This window comes from Tubulanus polymorphus, chromosome 8, assembly GCF_964204645.1.
Source record: "Tubulanus polymorphus chromosome 8, tnTubPoly1.2, whole genome shotgun sequence".
NCBI lineage: Eukaryota > Metazoa > Nemertea > Palaeonemertea > Tubulaniformes > Tubulanidae > Tubulanus > Tubulanus polymorphus.
In genome coordinates this window covers 9931909-9948502 of record NC_134032.1, presented here as the reverse complement: position 1 = coordinate 9948502, position 16594 = coordinate 9931909, and the positions used below count along the sequence as shown (strand labels likewise).

The 16594-nt window shown below is 41.5% G+C and overlaps 3 protein-coding genes across 3 annotated transcripts in view; 2 read left to right on the top strand and 1 right to left on the bottom strand.

Annotated features, from left to right (window-relative positions):
- LOC141909772 (oxidation resistance protein 1-like) overlaps positions 1-12020 on the bottom strand; it is a 56108-nt gene extending 44088 nt beyond the window's left edge. Inside the window, exons 1-5 of the mRNA XM_074800378.1 lie at positions 11774-12020; positions 11237-11556; positions 8716-8790; positions 4871-4903; positions 28-170 (exon numbers count right to left, since the gene is read on the bottom strand). Coding sequence (XP_074656479.1) covers positions 28-170; positions 4871-4903; positions 8716-8790; positions 11237-11301 — 316 coding nt within the window. The 5' untranslated portion in view covers positions 11302-11556; positions 11774-12020. The remainder of the gene's footprint in view (positions 1-27; positions 171-4870; positions 4904-8715; positions 8791-11236; positions 11557-11773) is intronic.
- A 461-nt stretch (positions 12021-12481) lies between these two features.
- LOC141910342 (uncharacterized) lies at positions 12482-13398 on the top strand. Its single transcript, XM_074801076.1, has 3 exons — positions 12482-12554; positions 13000-13324; positions 13366-13398. The coding sequence occupies exons 2-3, from the start codon at positions 13028-13030 to the stop codon at positions 13396-13398; spliced, it is 330 nt and encodes a 109-aa protein (XP_074657177.1). The 5' UTR covers positions 12482-12554; positions 13000-13027.
- Positions 13368-16255, top strand: LOC141909740 (DNA replication factor Cdt1-like). Its single transcript, XM_074800337.1, has one exon. The coding sequence runs from the start codon at positions 13403-13405 to the stop codon at positions 15287-15289; it is 1887 nt and encodes a 628-aa protein (XP_074656438.1). The 5' UTR covers positions 13368-13402; the 3' UTR covers positions 15290-16255.
- The last annotated feature ends 339 nt before the right edge of the window (positions 16256-16594 follow it).

Below are 16594 nucleotides of genomic sequence, written 5' to 3'. Positions count from 1 at the left end.
GATGGATAGATCGTATAACCGACTTACCGGCCGAATTACTGCGACGGAATTCGCGCCTTTTCTCGTCGTCGGCGATCAAATTCCTGATATCCGTCGAGAGGTTATCCCATGCGAGAGGATTCATCATTCCGTGATGAGTTCCCGAATTATCCATCGATTTGCTTTTCGTTCTGGAAGAAACAAAAATCGGAACCGTCAAAAATACATATATTTAAAAAGTAAATATTCAAGAGTACGTATTTAGAAAATATATTTTAGAATTTGGGGCAATTCTTTTGTTAAGAATTACTTTTAAACACTTTTTTCGAGGCCCGCAATACCAGCTATCCCACCTATGGCATGACCAGCAGTAGGTCGTTTTTAATCAATTTTGAACTGTATTTTTAGACTCTCGAACCCGTATATTATCCCAGCACCCGCCGGATATTCAATACTTCATCTTCTACTCGGATATCAATGTAGTTTTCGTAAATAATTGATTCACTTAAGAGAAATAAAGCGCGGACGACCGATATACTGGCGACTTCTAGCGGGTTCTCCACTGCGGATTTCCACTCATACTTGTCTGGCATTTGAGGATTCTTACTGCTCCGGCAGTTGGGGTTTCCAACAGCCCTGGCAGTCAAAGATTCTTATTGCTCTGGCAGGTGAGGATTCTTATTGCTCTGGCATTTGAGGATTCTTACTGCTCCCGCTGTTGGGGTTTCCAACAGCCCTGGCAGTCTAAGATTCTTATTGCTCTGGCAGGTGAAGATTCTTATTGCTCTGGCAGGTGAGGATTCTTATTTCTCTGGCAGTTGAGGTTTCCCACAGCCCTGGCAGTTGAGGATTCTTGTTGCTCTGGCAGTTGAGGTTTCCCACAGCCCTGGCAGTTGAGGATTGTTATTGCGCTGGCAGTGGAGTACTCCCGCTTCGGCTACTATGGCAGTTGAAGGATTTACATTTAAGTAATGACTATAAAGCAGGCACAGACGGATAAAGTCCGGCGGCAGCAGGGGCTATCACTGTAATAAATCACTCTTCGCAAATATATCAACGTCGCATTCATTTTCTGTATAGATTCAGCACGATAACATGAGTTATTAGAACGCCCGAGTCATCAGGCTCTGTAACATGTGATTTAACGTCGACCAGCTGTCGTTGATAATGCGCTGTCCAAATATTCCCCCTATGATATCACTAACTATAATGGTGACATTGTATATTTAGTTTTCCTAACTAGGTAGTTACTATTGAATTGATCACTAGGCATTTTTGATGATATCATAGGGGGATTTGTGGATAAGATTTATGAAGGCAGCCATCTTTTCTGGAAGTGTCTACAGGGTTGATTTAATGATTTGAAGATGGATTATGAATGAAGCCATGTTTTCTGGAAGCGTCAGTCAACCGAGACGATTTGACGATTGTCATAGGGGGATTTATGAAGGCGGGAGCCATCATTTCCGACCTTGACGTTTACGGTCAGTGTCAGCAGCGGAGAAGTCTAGTATCTAGTTAGCACTAAACACATATTGATCCGGAGTAGTAAAATATGATGCGAGTCTCATGAGAAGGGGAGGGTAGGGGGAAGGAAGAGGGCAAGGGGAGGGAAGGGAAAAAGAAGAGGTGGAGGAAGAGATGGAGCGGAAAGAGAGAGGTGGAGAGGAGAGCTATGGCTTAGTGTATGAACATTCAGTAGAGTCTATCCAGCACGATGACTGCCAGTGAATATATCAATCTCTATATACTGTGCTGTGACCCTCGAACTCCGATAGAAATCTCATCAATGTCTTCGACTGCTTCAATTATACGCGACCAGTTGTCATATATCTGACATCATCAATTGATCTCTCCGTCCTCGTCCCTTGTCGTAGTGAGTGGCATGTATAGAATTCACATCTCGCTCTACCCTCACCCCCTCGTGCTGCACTACCTCAGCTCACTACCAGTTTACTATCTATCATTCACTTCATTCGCGTATCACTAGTGCAAGTATGCGACCAAACGAAACACATCGTTTTAGCCAGTACCCGTTTCAACAGTTCAGAACCAAGTTCTACATTTCTAGATCTAGTTCTACAGTTCCAAAGTTCAAGGCCAAGTTCCACATTTCTAGACCCAGTTCTGCAGTTCCACAGTTCAGGACCTAGTTCCACATTTCTAGGCCCAGTATCGCAGTTCTATGGTTCAGTACCTAGTTCCACATTTCTAGACGAGTTCTGCAGTTCCACAGTTCAGGACCTAGTTCCACATTTCTAGACGAGTTCTGCAGTTCCACAGTTCAGGACCTAGTTCTGCAGTTCTAGACCCAGTTCCACAATTCCACATGTTCAGGATCCAGTTCAACAGATTTGGGGCCAGTTTCAACGAAAAAAAAAGAAGTTTACCCCTTAAAAATCCATTCGATTTCTTTGTTAATTCAGTTGAAAAGGGTCAACGTTTTTCATTGAGACATGGCCCTTCATGAACGTTGATAAGAGAACAAATTATCAGGGGGTTAACTTCCTGTTGATAAAGTGATAATGTGTTTTTATCAAACGTTCATGATTGCTTTTTTATATCCGGTTCCTTATCATTAACAAATGACGGTAGGAAAATGTCTTCCAATGTGGGACACAGTGAAATTAAACCCGCATAACTGTGGAACTGGATCTGAAGTCGAATTAAACCCATATAGCTGTAAAACTGGATCAAGAGTCTAAATAAGCCTATACAAATGTGGAACTGGATCTAAATTCGATTTCAACCTACGCAACTGTGGAACTGGATCCAGAGTGAAATTATACCCACCTGTCCGAGGAATAGGGTTCAGAGTCACAGAAAACCAATATAACCGTGGAACTGGATCTAGAATCAAATTAAATCCACACGATATTGGAAAGGGGCCCAGAGTCAAAATAACGTAAATCCGCACAATTGAAGACATAGATCTGGAGTCAAATTGAACCCACAAAATTGTGGAACAGGATCCAGAGTCGAATAAAATCAATATCACTGTGGAACTGGATCCAGAAAATCAGTTTAGACCCATGTACCGTGGAGCTGGGTCCGCGATGAAATAAAACCAACACAACTATCGACAGTGGAACTGGCTCCGAGTCTGTCTTTAGATTTACCCTTTCTACCCTTACCGAAACTCAACGGCTAACCCAATCAATATTAGTCAATCGGGAGTTATCACCGGGTTGAAACCGGTCCCAAAAAATTACGACTCTAAACTAGAGTGCTCTGTCTAACTCGAAAATATCGGTGCATTGCAAACATACAATTTCACAAAAAATACACGTATCAACATATCATCTACCATTTCACTAACGGTCCATATATAGGCCCTTTAGTCTTATAAGGGTCCACATAAACTATCCTAGATTCTAACAATCTTTTAAGGGGCCACATATCTGTAAGGATTCATTTGCACTACTAACCGCGATCACGTGGAGCTTATTTGGCCCTGGTCAAACAACCATGGGCTTCATTGACACCCCCTCAGCGTGTGAGCATTTCAACAGCGGACCAAGAACGCTCGCGTGATCGTGGCTATAAGGCCTATACCCAGCAAACTTTCAGCAAGTGTCCACGTAATCTACGGGATCCATAATATCTACGCTATCAGTCTTTTAATTAAGGTTCAAAAAAGAAATCTCAAAAGTAATACGTAATTTTTGTAAATAGACATTTCTATTTTTGGCACCGTTCTAATACAACCCACATATTACCAAATCTATTTTAGAACAAATATTTTTAGCCCTATACGGAATTCTATTTCAAATAATTAAACGCTACATTTGACAGCAAGTAAAATAAATTGGAGGCAGGATTTAATACTGATTTTTCAAAAGCTTTTGACGACACCGTGTGGGCGACGCTCGGATTACGACAAAAAACTTCATAAATTATTCATAATCACGAATGATTGAATTAGATCTGTTTCATGATACGAATGTGATATTAAAATCATAGGCTTATTTATCAGAATAAAAGTGATTTTGATGAAACATTATTCTAGTAGCGCATAGTGTCAAATACTGAACCTTGCTTCACGCCATAATTCGCTACTTTAAAACAAAACCTATTTTTCCATTTCTCTGAACTTGGCATTGATTTGCTATTTGAATTTCTTCATACCCACCTTTTTGAATAACGTGTTTTCAATAAAGCGTAACTTGCAAGATTTTTAAAATCCGAAACCACCATAATGGTTCAAAAGTAAAGTAAAGCCTGATTTTCCAGAGAAGAAAGCCTCGAAAAATTTGTGTCATCCAAATTTTTTCTTTCTCACTTTTTTTCAATTTTTGTGGGAACAACAGTAATCTCAGTGCAGATTTTAAAGTTTATAGACATAAGTTACAACTTTTCAGACCCACCGGGATTAAGTTCCGTGCAAATATCTTTGGTATTCAGTCTACAAAATCGTGCCTTGTTCACCCAATTTTCGCAAAGTTAATCGAAATCAATTTCAACTTTCAAACTCATCGAAAATGCTTCGAAAATAAAAAAAACTTGTCGCGAAATTGGTTCCACCGGGCGGGTCGTAAGTTTTAGTAACGTGTCTATAAACTAGGCCGAGGTGTGAATCACGAAACTCCAATCAGCGAAATACTAAACCGGTGATTACCATAGGCATATAAAAATATATATATACATATATATATATACCCTTCCTGAAAAGATGGCTGCCACCGTTAAATCCCCCCATGACATCATCAAATTTGTGCGTAGTACCGCGTAAGACTATCGATAATCAAATCGTAATTCATTACTACTATATCATTTATCATTATCGTTAATTTGGTGATGTCATAAGGGGATTTAAGGCGGCGGCCATATTTTCCAGGCGGGATTTCTACCAATATAGATACCGATGATGATGATGACGACTAAGACTTACCCATCATTCGTTTCATCATCACTCCACAGTAGTCTGTAAACATTGCACACATATATATAACACATTCATTCGAGGAAACGAAGTAAGTTTTGAAATAATTCGCACATAAGAAAAATCAAAAGTAAAATATCCCGTTAATTACCCTTTCAGTGCGTATACACGGCAGTGCGGTGTAAATCAGTGATGAACTTTGCTAGTACACCCTGCCGCGGTGTATTGATGAAATTAGTAATTATTTTCTATCTCTATTGAAAATGGCAGAGCCTGTCCAACACTGTGAAATACTAGTAACGATACATCGCACCACGGTGTAGACGCACTATAGTGGTATTCCTGTTATACAACACACAAGGGTGGAATTTTCAAAAATTTTCAAATTATCTCCAGCACTTCCGGATATCAATTAGTCAGCACAGATTCCAAAATAACCTCGAAAATGTGACCTCGATATTCAAGGTCATGTGGAGACAGTGACCCGGAGAACTGTAAGATGAGATATTCCCCGGTCGCGTTAACAGATCATATCCTCACGCACGCGATCTAGCACTTCAATTAGGCCCTAATGGCGTTAATTAATTAATCATGTTTATCTAATTAGTTAAACATCGGATTAGATCGAATAGCACTCGATATATTAATCAGATTAATCTATCTACATCACTGGGTGGCACCACTAACACGCTTCGAAATAGAGCACACACTGCTTGAGATAGCAGGATGGACTGACCAGTGGACTAACTGGCTTACTAAAGTGGCAGTGGGACACACTGATCAGCAAACAAAATGACCAGTGGACTAACTGGCAAACTAAAGTGGCAGTTGGACGCACTGACCAGCCAACAAAATGACCAATGAACTAACTGGCAAAACTAAAGTGGCAGTGGGACACACTGATCAGCAAACAAAATGACCAGTGGACTAACTGGCAAACTAAAGTGGCAGTTGGACGCACTGACCAGCCAACAAAATGACCAATGAACTAACTGGCAAACTAAAGTGGCAGTTGGACACACCTACCAGCCAACAAAATGACCAGTGGACTAACTGGCAAACTAAAGTTGCAGTTGGACACACTGACCAGCCAACAAAATGACCAGTGGACTAACTGGCAAACTAAAGTGGCAGTTGGACGCACTGACCAGCCAACAAAATGACCAATGAACTAACTGGCAAACTAAAGTGGCAGTTGGACACACTGACCAGCCAACAAAATGACCAGTGGACTAACTGGCAAACTAAAGTGGCAGTTGGACGCACTGACCAGCCAACAAAATGACCAATGAACTAACTGGCAAAACTAAAGTGGCAGTGGGACACACTGACCAGCCAACAAAATGACCAGTGGACTAACTGGCAAATCGAGGTGGCAGTTGGACACACGGACCAACCAACAAAATGACCAGTGGACTAACTGGAAAATGGAATTAGCAGTTGGACACAATGAGCAGCAAAATGACCAGAAGACTAACTGACGTGGCAGTTGGACACAAGGACTGCTGACCGATGGACTGACCAGTATCATTGACTTGAATATGAACATATACAGTTATGATATATTTGCAGATAAAACGAATCAATAATGTCACTGCATGTGTGTGCGTATACCCCCTCAGCCTTGTATGCCTCATAATTTATTCAAATAGGTGATCAAATATCAGAGATTTATAACTGGCTGATTCGTACAGATGTTTCCAGTCGTAATCGATAGATCAAAGATTTTACCCCAACACACACGAGCGCCGTCCGCCCGGGGTTCCCGTAAGCCAGACATATGTCTGATGATCTTGATAATCGATTCCGACTGCTAAGTCATCAGTCATAACACAGGATAGTTTTAATGAGCTTACACTGGCCTTTAGTAGTTGGATTAGTAATTGAACCCTAAATGAGCTTAGCCGCTCTTATCTGAAGTCTAACATCTCATATTGATACATTCAAATATTGTAGTTTCTAAACCGGTGCAGTTAGTTAGTTAGCTGTATAGTCAGGGCGCCAAAACCTGGCAATGTTGGTACCTCACCACCTAACGATTTTCGAATCATAACGTATTTTCATCGGAACTTTATGGAAAACATACTCGCGTAGTTTCCACGAGCTAATATCGCATATTATTAAGGGTCGAAATATGAAAAAACTTCAGGAAGATTCATTGAGATAATGAAGGAATTGGGATAATAAAAAGCTGTTTTGTCGAATAGGTAAGGCCTAAAGATGTAAATCTGTCTAACCATTTTCAACCCCCCTCTCAGAAAAAAAAATCATCGATCTATAAAGAAGCGACAAAAAATACATTATTTACTTCGCAAATCTGAACATCCTCGCATGGAAAATATGACCGCAACAGCAACAACAAATTCGAGATTTTGGATTTCCGCCAAAAATTCCCATTACAGAAATTTATGATCCGTAAGTCCAGACAGTCGTATATAGTCCTCCATTCGTCCTTCAAAAACTATGAAACCAAGACGTGCCTTTATACACAACTGTTAGGGTTCTTAAGAGACTGGCGTAATGTTTATTTATTCCTCCCGGAAACCTGCGCATACGCCCTTCACAAGTCCTAGACTATATCACTAGACTTCGCAAATAAACTTAAAACGTTAACTTTATCTTCACTTAGTGCGCGCAAACAATTAATGTTCAACTTTCGCGTTATTTGGTCGCGATCTATCGGTCTTCAGTTTATCGCATTTTCCAGGGTTTTCATTTCGACCTCGAAAGGTTAGTGCCGGGTAACTAAAGTCCATCGAATGAAATGAACAGTTCGATCTTTATCAAATACGCTTTATTAGTTTTGTTTACAAAATTCTATTTCAAAAAAATTCCTGCAAGACGTCTTGACCGGAGTCAAGGTGAGTTGAATCATATGAATTGTTTGATATAATTGTTTATATAGCCCCAATAAGCTTCACTGATCTAAAGTTAAAAACGTTGGGCACAGCATCCAAGTGAGCTTAGACTGGTGGTAAGTTGTTAGATCGGTTATAGAACTGAAATTGCTTCGACTGGTCTTAACCCATTCCATTTTTTTTCGAAAATTAGTTTATAGACTGGTCATAGTCACAATGTTGGTTTGAGGACAGGTATCTTACGTAAGTTGTAAGATTGGATATAGAACCAAAATGAGCTTATAGACTGTCCTCAAAGTTGTTAGGTTGAATCTAGAACCAAAATGACCTGGTCCTAAGTTGTTCAATTGGCTATAGAACCAAAATGAGCCAGTCCCAAATTGTTAGATTGGCTATAGAACCATAATCACCAGGTCCTGATTTGTAAGATTGGCAATAGAACCAAAATGACCTGGTCCTTAGTTGTTTAATTGGCTATATAACCAAAATGACCTGGTCCTAAGTTGTTTAATTGGCTATAGAACCAAAATTACCTGGTCCTAAGTTGTTAGATTGGCTATAGAACCAAAATGAGCTGGTCTTAAGTTGTTATAGATTGGTTATAGAACTAAAATTGCTAAGACTTTTCTTTTGTCAACACTGTCAGATTGGACGTGGAACCGAAACGAGCTTATAGACCGGTCTTTTTTTAAGTCTCTACTGTTGTCGCCGCGCTTGTTGATAAACTTAGAAATAAATGACGAGGCTTAAGTTCGGTCGTATTTGTAACGGCGAAAGTTGTCCGAGTTGTCGTTCGTTCGGGGATAAACGGCTCAAAGCAATTATCAGACTGGATTTATACGGATCAATAATATAATATTGATCGGTCATCAATCGCGCGGATATATGATCATATCATATACGCGTGTAGAGTATCGCGCTCGAGATCGATAACGCCGTATCGCAGTACGAGTATCCGTATCATTGAATGGACCTTGATACCTCGATAACACTTACTGAACACAGGATGAAATGAGGTTTCCGCGATGGACGTTCCAGGGGCGGCTCCATCGGGTGAATTTGACAATATTCCTAGAAATTAATAATAATAATAATAATAATAATAATAATAATAATAATAATAATAATAAGTTCTTCTATAGCGCTTTTCCATCCGAGAGCTCAAAGCGCTTGGTTCTCCAAAACGTGCTTCTTGAAGAGAGCCCTGTCAATTACTGCTCAATGATCTGCCGACGAAGTAGCGAGCGATTTTGAAAAATAACTTGTTTTCCTCCTAAAGCATCCTGGACCGGTCAGGGTGGGGTTGGGGTGGAATATAACTTGAATCCACCCCTGCGTTCTTAACTGTTGCCAAGAGTAACTACACTCAGCGCTAACTTACTAGAATAGGGCACGCCATGATTTGAGGCGCGTTGGAAGCAATTTTTGATTGCCGCCGCCAATTGCTGATTTCTGACAGGTTCTCATAATGCTGCGGCAAATTTACTTCAATATTGTCAAAAACTGGAATAGGAAGAAAAAAATTTCGTTCAGTAAATTTGCAGTCGCTGCACTTCCAACGCCACTGGATTTGGAGATCCGGGAGCCACCCACTATAGAGGGATGGCTCCAAGGTACAGCTAGAAACAGATTTTTCAAGATGGAGGACATTCTTTCAGATGCCGATAACCTGCCGCCGGGAGCCACCGTTGATATCGCTGAGCGCCGTACTTTTTGCGCCACTCACTAAAGAAAGAGGTTCAGCGCGCGATGTCACGATCGGGATATTCTCGGAGTCACCCATTTTAGAAAGGGATGTCTCCGTATGGGAAACGAGACGGCGTCGGAGCCGGCAAATTTGGCTACGAGACGCGCGAAACGTGTAACACGGTTTCCCACTATACGATCGATCGATCGATTTCGAAGACTTACGATTCGTTTTGAGTAAAAACAACTAGACTTACGAACTCAGTCCGACGAGTGTATTGATTCACGTACCGGTGACAACTTTGAAACACGCGCTTAGTTTCGCTTAAAAACATGGAATCTGAATCAATTCAGCGTATAGTCTAGACAGGCGCGCAGACAGACAGACAGTATTTAAAAATTAGTTTGGATATATCGGCAAACAAAAGATTTATCTGTGTAATTGGTGGAACTAGGACAAATACATATCAGTTTGCCACCGGTTTTAACTACTGGGTTATAAAAATCAGGACATGCATGCGATAAATAAGTTACCAGAGCTACAAAAGGTCTTTCAGACAGGATAGGGACAAAATTGTTCGATTTGTTCCTGCAAATATTTTCCCTGAAGAGAGGCTGGAGAATAATTATTGACTAAGAAGAAACTCTGTCAATACCATGAACTCTGGATTGATGAAGGACCAGTGAAAGTCTGACTCGACTGCTGCCTCCAGGATTCAAACACATGAACCCTGGATTGACGAGGCCAGTTCATGACGAACTGACTGCAACCACCAGGATTCAAACACATGGACCCTGGATTGACGAAGCCAGTCCATGACGAACTGACTGCAACCACCAGGATTCAAACACATGAACCCTGGATTGATGAAAGACTGACTGACTGACTGATTGCTACCACCAGGATTCAAATACATGAATCCTGGATTGATGTGAGACCAGTGAAAGACTGACTGACTGCTACCACCAGGATTCAAATACATGAATCCTAGACTGATGTGAGACCAGTGAAAGACTGACTGCTACTAGCAGGATTCAAATACATGAATCCTAGACTGATGTGAGACCAGTGAAAGACTGACTGACTGCTACCACCAGGATTCAAATAGGCCTACATGAATCCTAGATTGACGTGAGGCCAGTGAAAGACTGACAGCTTTCAAACACATGAACCCTCTATTTTGACCAGAGGCAATAGACCATGTAAAATAGTGACACTGTGGGTAGGCCCTACGAGCAATTATCTGAACAAATCGTTCAGATAATTGCTCGTAGGTAGGCCCTAGTCCAAAAATACGGGTTCCAAAGTCAAATGAACAATCGTTTTGATAAGGCTATATAATATAATCTGTCCTTGAAGATTCCATTGATAACGTTGTTTATAAATCAGTCCACCAAAAGGGTGATAACCTACGCATACAATTGTATATGTTGAATCATGGTTGAAAGTTTGTTTTTGTTAGCACGGAACGTAAACTACAAAGAGCATGGGTTTTAATGACAGTTGTTTTCAAAGTTTTCTTTTTTACTCTCCATATAGAACGCCAACACAACAGGCCTTAGAATTTCTCTTAAAAATCAAAACGAGTGTTCAGCGTTCAACGTTTTGAAGTATTTCTCGACGAGAAATTAAATTCCATCTTAAATTCTAACTATAATGACTAGATTAATTAGATAACTCAAATCGAAACAACTCTTCATCAATCAAAATCAATTAAAAATTGAAATTAACCCAGATTGCGAGAAAAAGTTTGTAAATTGTCCGGGTAGGATTAGAAAGTGTATATAAATAAGAAAATCTTCATCTGAATATTTCGATAAATGAACTTACTTCGTTCCGAATCCAAGCTTTTCTTTCGCCTTGTCTTTGAACGACTTTTTCCGTTCTGTCGCCATTTTTAACACTCGTTGATATTTCCGAGCAAACGCGCTGAAACTAGTACCTTCCTGTTTAGAGCCAAATTCGATGGCAGTTGTGTATAATATCCATTTTTCCCTAGGCCTAATTCGAACCACTAGGGGCGCGCGATTTTTCGGCGTGCGCTTAACATGAATAGTCCACTTTCACCTTCCAGGAAATATAAGAAATCCAAGACGTAATGTTTTCTTTTTAAATTCCGAACACACCAGATATCAAGTCCAATTTCTCTCCTGTAAATAAAGACGTTGCAATAGGCCTATATATTTTCTTAAACAATTACAAATGCCAGCAGAATTAAATCCAACAAACCAAGAAAGAATCTGTGAAATTCTACAAATTCCCCACGATTTCGTTCTAAGTAACTAATTAACAAATTCAATTGATCAAATGCCCTGGTTCTCAGAGATAATTACCGAACCCCCTTATTCTTCTCCTTTGTCATAATACCTGTTTGTTATTGTTTTTCTTCCACCAGAGGAATTTCTTCTCGCAGTCAGTTGGCAGATTTAGCACAACCCGCATGAAATCTCGGATATCTCCTAAACCAATAGAGATATCGACTCAATTTGAAGTTGAGCTTGAAAAATATATCCTCCCGCTGAATTTAGAAGCGCTGACAAACCTTGCCGTGCGCCGGGTGCGTCCTAATTTCGTCAGTTCTGTCAGTGTTTTTCGAGCCACAACCCACAGCTGATTGTGGCCGCCATTTTACTTTCGATGACGTCACTTTCACCTGGATGTCAGAAATCTCGGCAAAAAATCATTTTTGCAACTCGTGTTATTAGTTTGCATCGCTGGTTCTTATATCGTTTTGTTTTGGATGAGGAAATTGGTCATGAAACGTTATTTCTAGTATTTGGGTCGACTGGTGAAAAATATTGCTTAAGCGGGATTCGTACCCGCTTGATGCAGCCAACTGTCAATCGAACATTATTGTTACAAAATGACAATTTTTTTCAAATGACTTCTTTTTACGTTTTGTAGTTATTCAAAATCGGTTATCTTTACAAACTGAGACAGCTGTCGTCAATTCGTTCACACGTATATCGAAAGAAATTGCAAAAGTCTTCGGGATTCGAATCTAGTGTAGTCAACCCATCCAGAGTCCAACCTCTTCCGTCTCTGATCTAATACTAACGATTGCCGACCGCATTACGTTAATCTTATTCAATTGCGGGAAATTTTATTTTGTGATCAGTTAGTGATCAGTAATCAAGAAAGGCATAAGGTGATTGCTGATTGTGTCTTGACGTCCATTTTCAAAATGACAAATTGATAAAAAAAATTCTTCTTCGTTTAGAAACTATAAACTAAACAATGATTAAATGAAAAAAAGATATTTTTTTCAACATGTTTTTTTCGGGGAGATGAGAAGAATGAAGAATAGGCCTACCTAATTAATAATGATTGCTGCAAATCGAATCATCATTCAAAAAATCCTTATGTTAAACACAGGGGCTCAGTCTTATCGGAGTTGTAGGAACTGTAAAAATGATACTATGTTAATCCTTCATCCTATAAAGAGTCATTTTATCGACGCGAGATTAAAGATTTATAGATTATCATCATTCACAATATCTACAACTCTGCAACTTGCGAGCTCCCATGATTTTAACTGCATAATTTTGAATTTCGAAAAATAACTAAAAAAATCGAATCTTTTGACCTTCCAGGATCGTCGTTAGCGAAAAAAGAAACGAAATGGCTTCGCAACCGAAGATCGTCGAGTTGTTTCCCGTCAAAAAGAAGCCCGGAAATTTACAAGCTTCGAAACGACGTAAGGTTCATTTACTTCCTACCGCCGCTCAGCAGCAGCAGCAACAACAACAGGAGTCGGCAGACGTGACTCCAGAACCACCGAAACGGAGCCTCCGATCCGCGAGCGCGAAAAATGTCGTTGCTCCAGTCGCGAAACCGGCTTCGAAATCGCGAAACTCCGTCAAAAATCAGACGAAACTTTCATCGAATAAGACACAAAAAACTTTAGAGGAAATTCTCGCCTCAGAGAAAAAGGTCGGCATATCCAAGGTCGCCGAAAGTATCACAGCGAGCGTCGACGATCACAACAATAGCCCGATGTCGTCTCCGCGTAAACGTGGAGCCGTAGCGACAACGGTTAACGACGCGGTCTCGTCCGAATCGCCTTCGCAATCGGCGTCTCCGAAAAAACGCGGCCGAAAATCGACGAAAAAAGATCGGCTGTCGGAATTGTTGAAAACGCCCGAGGCGGCGCCGGGTTACGATTTCGAGAAATTCGCAGAGCGAAAATCTCCGGGTGCCGATGTTCCCGTTCGTAAGAAACTCGTGCTGAAAAAACCGAGCGTCGAAGAAGCGGTCGGGGTCGATGAAGTCGACGGTTTGTTCGGTAACGCGCGAAAAGCGGTTCAAAATTCACGCGCAACGGAGACAAACGCGGCCGAGAAGAGTGCACCGGAGAAGAGCGCCGTTGATAGACCGGTGTCTTACACGCCGATTCGAAATAAGGTGATCGAAATGTTGGAGAAGACCGATCTCGTAAAACGCGCCGCGGCCGACGCGAAAAGCGCGGAAGCCGCCGAGTTTAAGGCACTGCCGAACGCGTCGGAAATGAAAACTAAGTTGGCGAAGTGCGGAAAGTTGCGCGAATTGCAGGCGAAATTAGCGCGCATGCAGGAATTGACGAAGCAACGCGAATCGAGGCAGCAGACAGCGAACGAATCGAAGCAGCAGACGGATAAAGAATCGAAGCAGACGGATACAGTTGAGGCAGACGCAGCCGAAGAATCGAAGCCGTTGCCGGCGTATCAACGTTTTCACACGCTCGCCGTCGAGGTTCCGCCGACCTTGAGTTTGCCGTATTCGTACAAAGTTCTCGCCGAGTTCTTCCGCGGCACGGAGACGATCACGAGCATGTTGCACAACCGCGCCGAGACGTGCACGTTCGCGAAACTGAAGAAAGGCGTGCAGGAACTCGTGCGCAAGACGTTCGAAACGAAGCGACTCGGCCAGATCAAGACCGTCTACCCTGACGCGTATGTCTACCGGCAGGAGCGCGGATTACCGGCATTTCCGGGCGATAAGCATCGAAAGTACGAGCTGACGGTCGAGCCGAATTTGATCGACGGATCGGAGAACGACCCCACGGCGGCGAAGAAATGCCTGTACAATAAAAATGGGCAGAAGATGTTCACCGGCGACTTGGTCGTCAAACGCAAGCATTTCTTCCACTACAGTCTCGTCGAGATCGTCAAAAAACGCCACAAGGAATTCCTCGCGAGTTTCTTCCCTCGTTTGGCCTGCGGCGTCAACGACGATAAGATCACGCGTTGGCATCCGAAATTCCGCGTCGACGAGGTCGCCGAAGTCCGCGCCGCCGAATTACCGCAACCGCCGACGGTGCGCGTGTTCAAAACGGCCGCCGATGTTTTGACAGAAGCGAAATCCGCCGGGAAAGCGTTGCACCCGCGTATCGAGCAGGCGCTCGCGAAGGTTGCCGCTTCGAAGGTCGCTGCGACGAAACAGCAACTGAAGGAAACGTCGAAACAGACGTATAAACCGCCGGTAGCTGGTGGCGCCGCGTTGAAAGGCGTTTCGGCGTCGTTGTTGGAGCGAATTCGCGCGAAGGAAGCGCAGAAAATGTCGGCACAGTTGACGCGAGACCCGCGCGACGACGAAAAGTATGCGATGCTGCAACGTCTGCCCGAGATGGCGAAGATTCTGCGTACGGTTTTCGTTTTGGAGAAGAAACCGGCCCTGCCCGTCGAAGACGTTCACAAGAAGATGGCCGACAGCTACACGTCGGGGATGACGGCGCTCGAAGTCGAGAGCCACATGCGCTTGATCGCCGAGATTTTGCCCGACTGGATTTCGGTCGTTAAGACTCACCGCGGATCGTTCATGAAAGTCGACAAGAATAAAGATATCGCAGCGCTCGTGAATAAAATCGAAACGGCAATCGAAAAGAAGCGGCTTGAAATCGCTTGATAGAATCTTAGATCATTCTCCGCAAGACCTTGTTTTATAGTCGTGTGTTCATTTTGAATTCAGTCTTCCCGTTAAATATCAACTCTTAAAGTCTAGTATGATACAGCAAACGTCTTTTATAATGCCACTGTATTGGGGTGGGACCAATGAAAAACATTGCATTATACAGGATGGTATTATTTCCTTTGAATTGGTGCAAATTTGTCCTCTGAAAATTCTGGTCTTTCTTCAGTGAGCAGTGGCATTAAAAAGGATGGTTACATGACGGATTTGTGACTGTGGAGTCGAGGTGTTAAGTGTGGAGACAACTGAATGAATCGTAGAACAGAACACTGGATCCGGTTCCACAAAAAGGATTAACCCTCAAATCGAATTAAGGCATACTAAATGAATGAAGAAATTAATCGTTAAACGTTTTCTTGGCTCTGGATCCTAGCACCCTAGTCAATCTTTTAGTAAAATCTCTTGTAATACCATACCTCAAATAGCAAGACCTGGTTCTAATAGAACTGCGACCATAGATATCGACTATAGGTCGAAACATGATATCAAGTGTTCATATTTAGATTTTTACTGAAATAAATCAAAATAAGTTTGCTTTCGATAACTCTAGGGTCAACTCCAAAGCTGAATTCAGCTCAACTGGATCTGGAGAATGACCAACGTTCTCAATTTTAAGCACTAAGAAGCATTGTCGTAGTTTCGCTGGCTCGAACTTTTTAAACTAACGCCTATTGCAGAAGTTTTTATATTCGCATGATTTTCTCAAGTCATTTTTCTATACAGACTCAAATTTTTAGCCGAAAAATTATGAAAATTTTTCAAGCATTGTATTCATCATTGTTTTTGTTAGTCTGTTGGATTTTTCACAATTGGGTGCGAGATTTTCAAGACTGTATGTATTATTATCATGAGCATTTGTCTAGTTGTAAATATTGAGCGATCAAAATTGCATTTATTTGAATTGATTAGTGGATTTTTCGCGTAATTTTCATGTTTTGAATTGATTATGAAATATTTGTAAAATCGAGCATTTATTCAGGTCATGCATCAAACTGTATAAAGAGTCCTACGACGTTTTTTTGTAATAAACTTGCATTTTGCTGTTTTTGAACATATTTGATGAAATAAATACCGCTTTTGAATATTTTGAACAAATTTCTCGCTGGTTTTACTCATTTCTGGAGTTAGAGGAAGAATAAAATTGATTGAACCTTTAGAATGTATTTCTTCAAAATATCTCAAAACTGAGGGCAGAACCCCAGAGGCCTTTGACTGGGGTGCTTTATCCATGAAATGCCTTTG

Bases quoted from the DNA above. Each gene is read 5' to 3' on its own strand.
- LOC141909740 (XM_074800337.1), top strand. From the start codon at position 13,403: ATGTCGTCTCCGCGTAAACGTGGAGCCGTAGCGACAACGGTTAACGAC.
- LOC141910342 (XM_074801076.1), top strand. From the start codon at position 13,028: ATGGCTTCGCAACCGAAGATCGTCGAGTTGTTTCCCGTCAAAAAGAAG. The intron at 13,325-13,365 runs GCCTCAGAGAAA...GGTCGCCGAAAG, and splicing joins AAACTTTAGAGGAAATTCTC to TATCACAGCGAGCGTCGACG.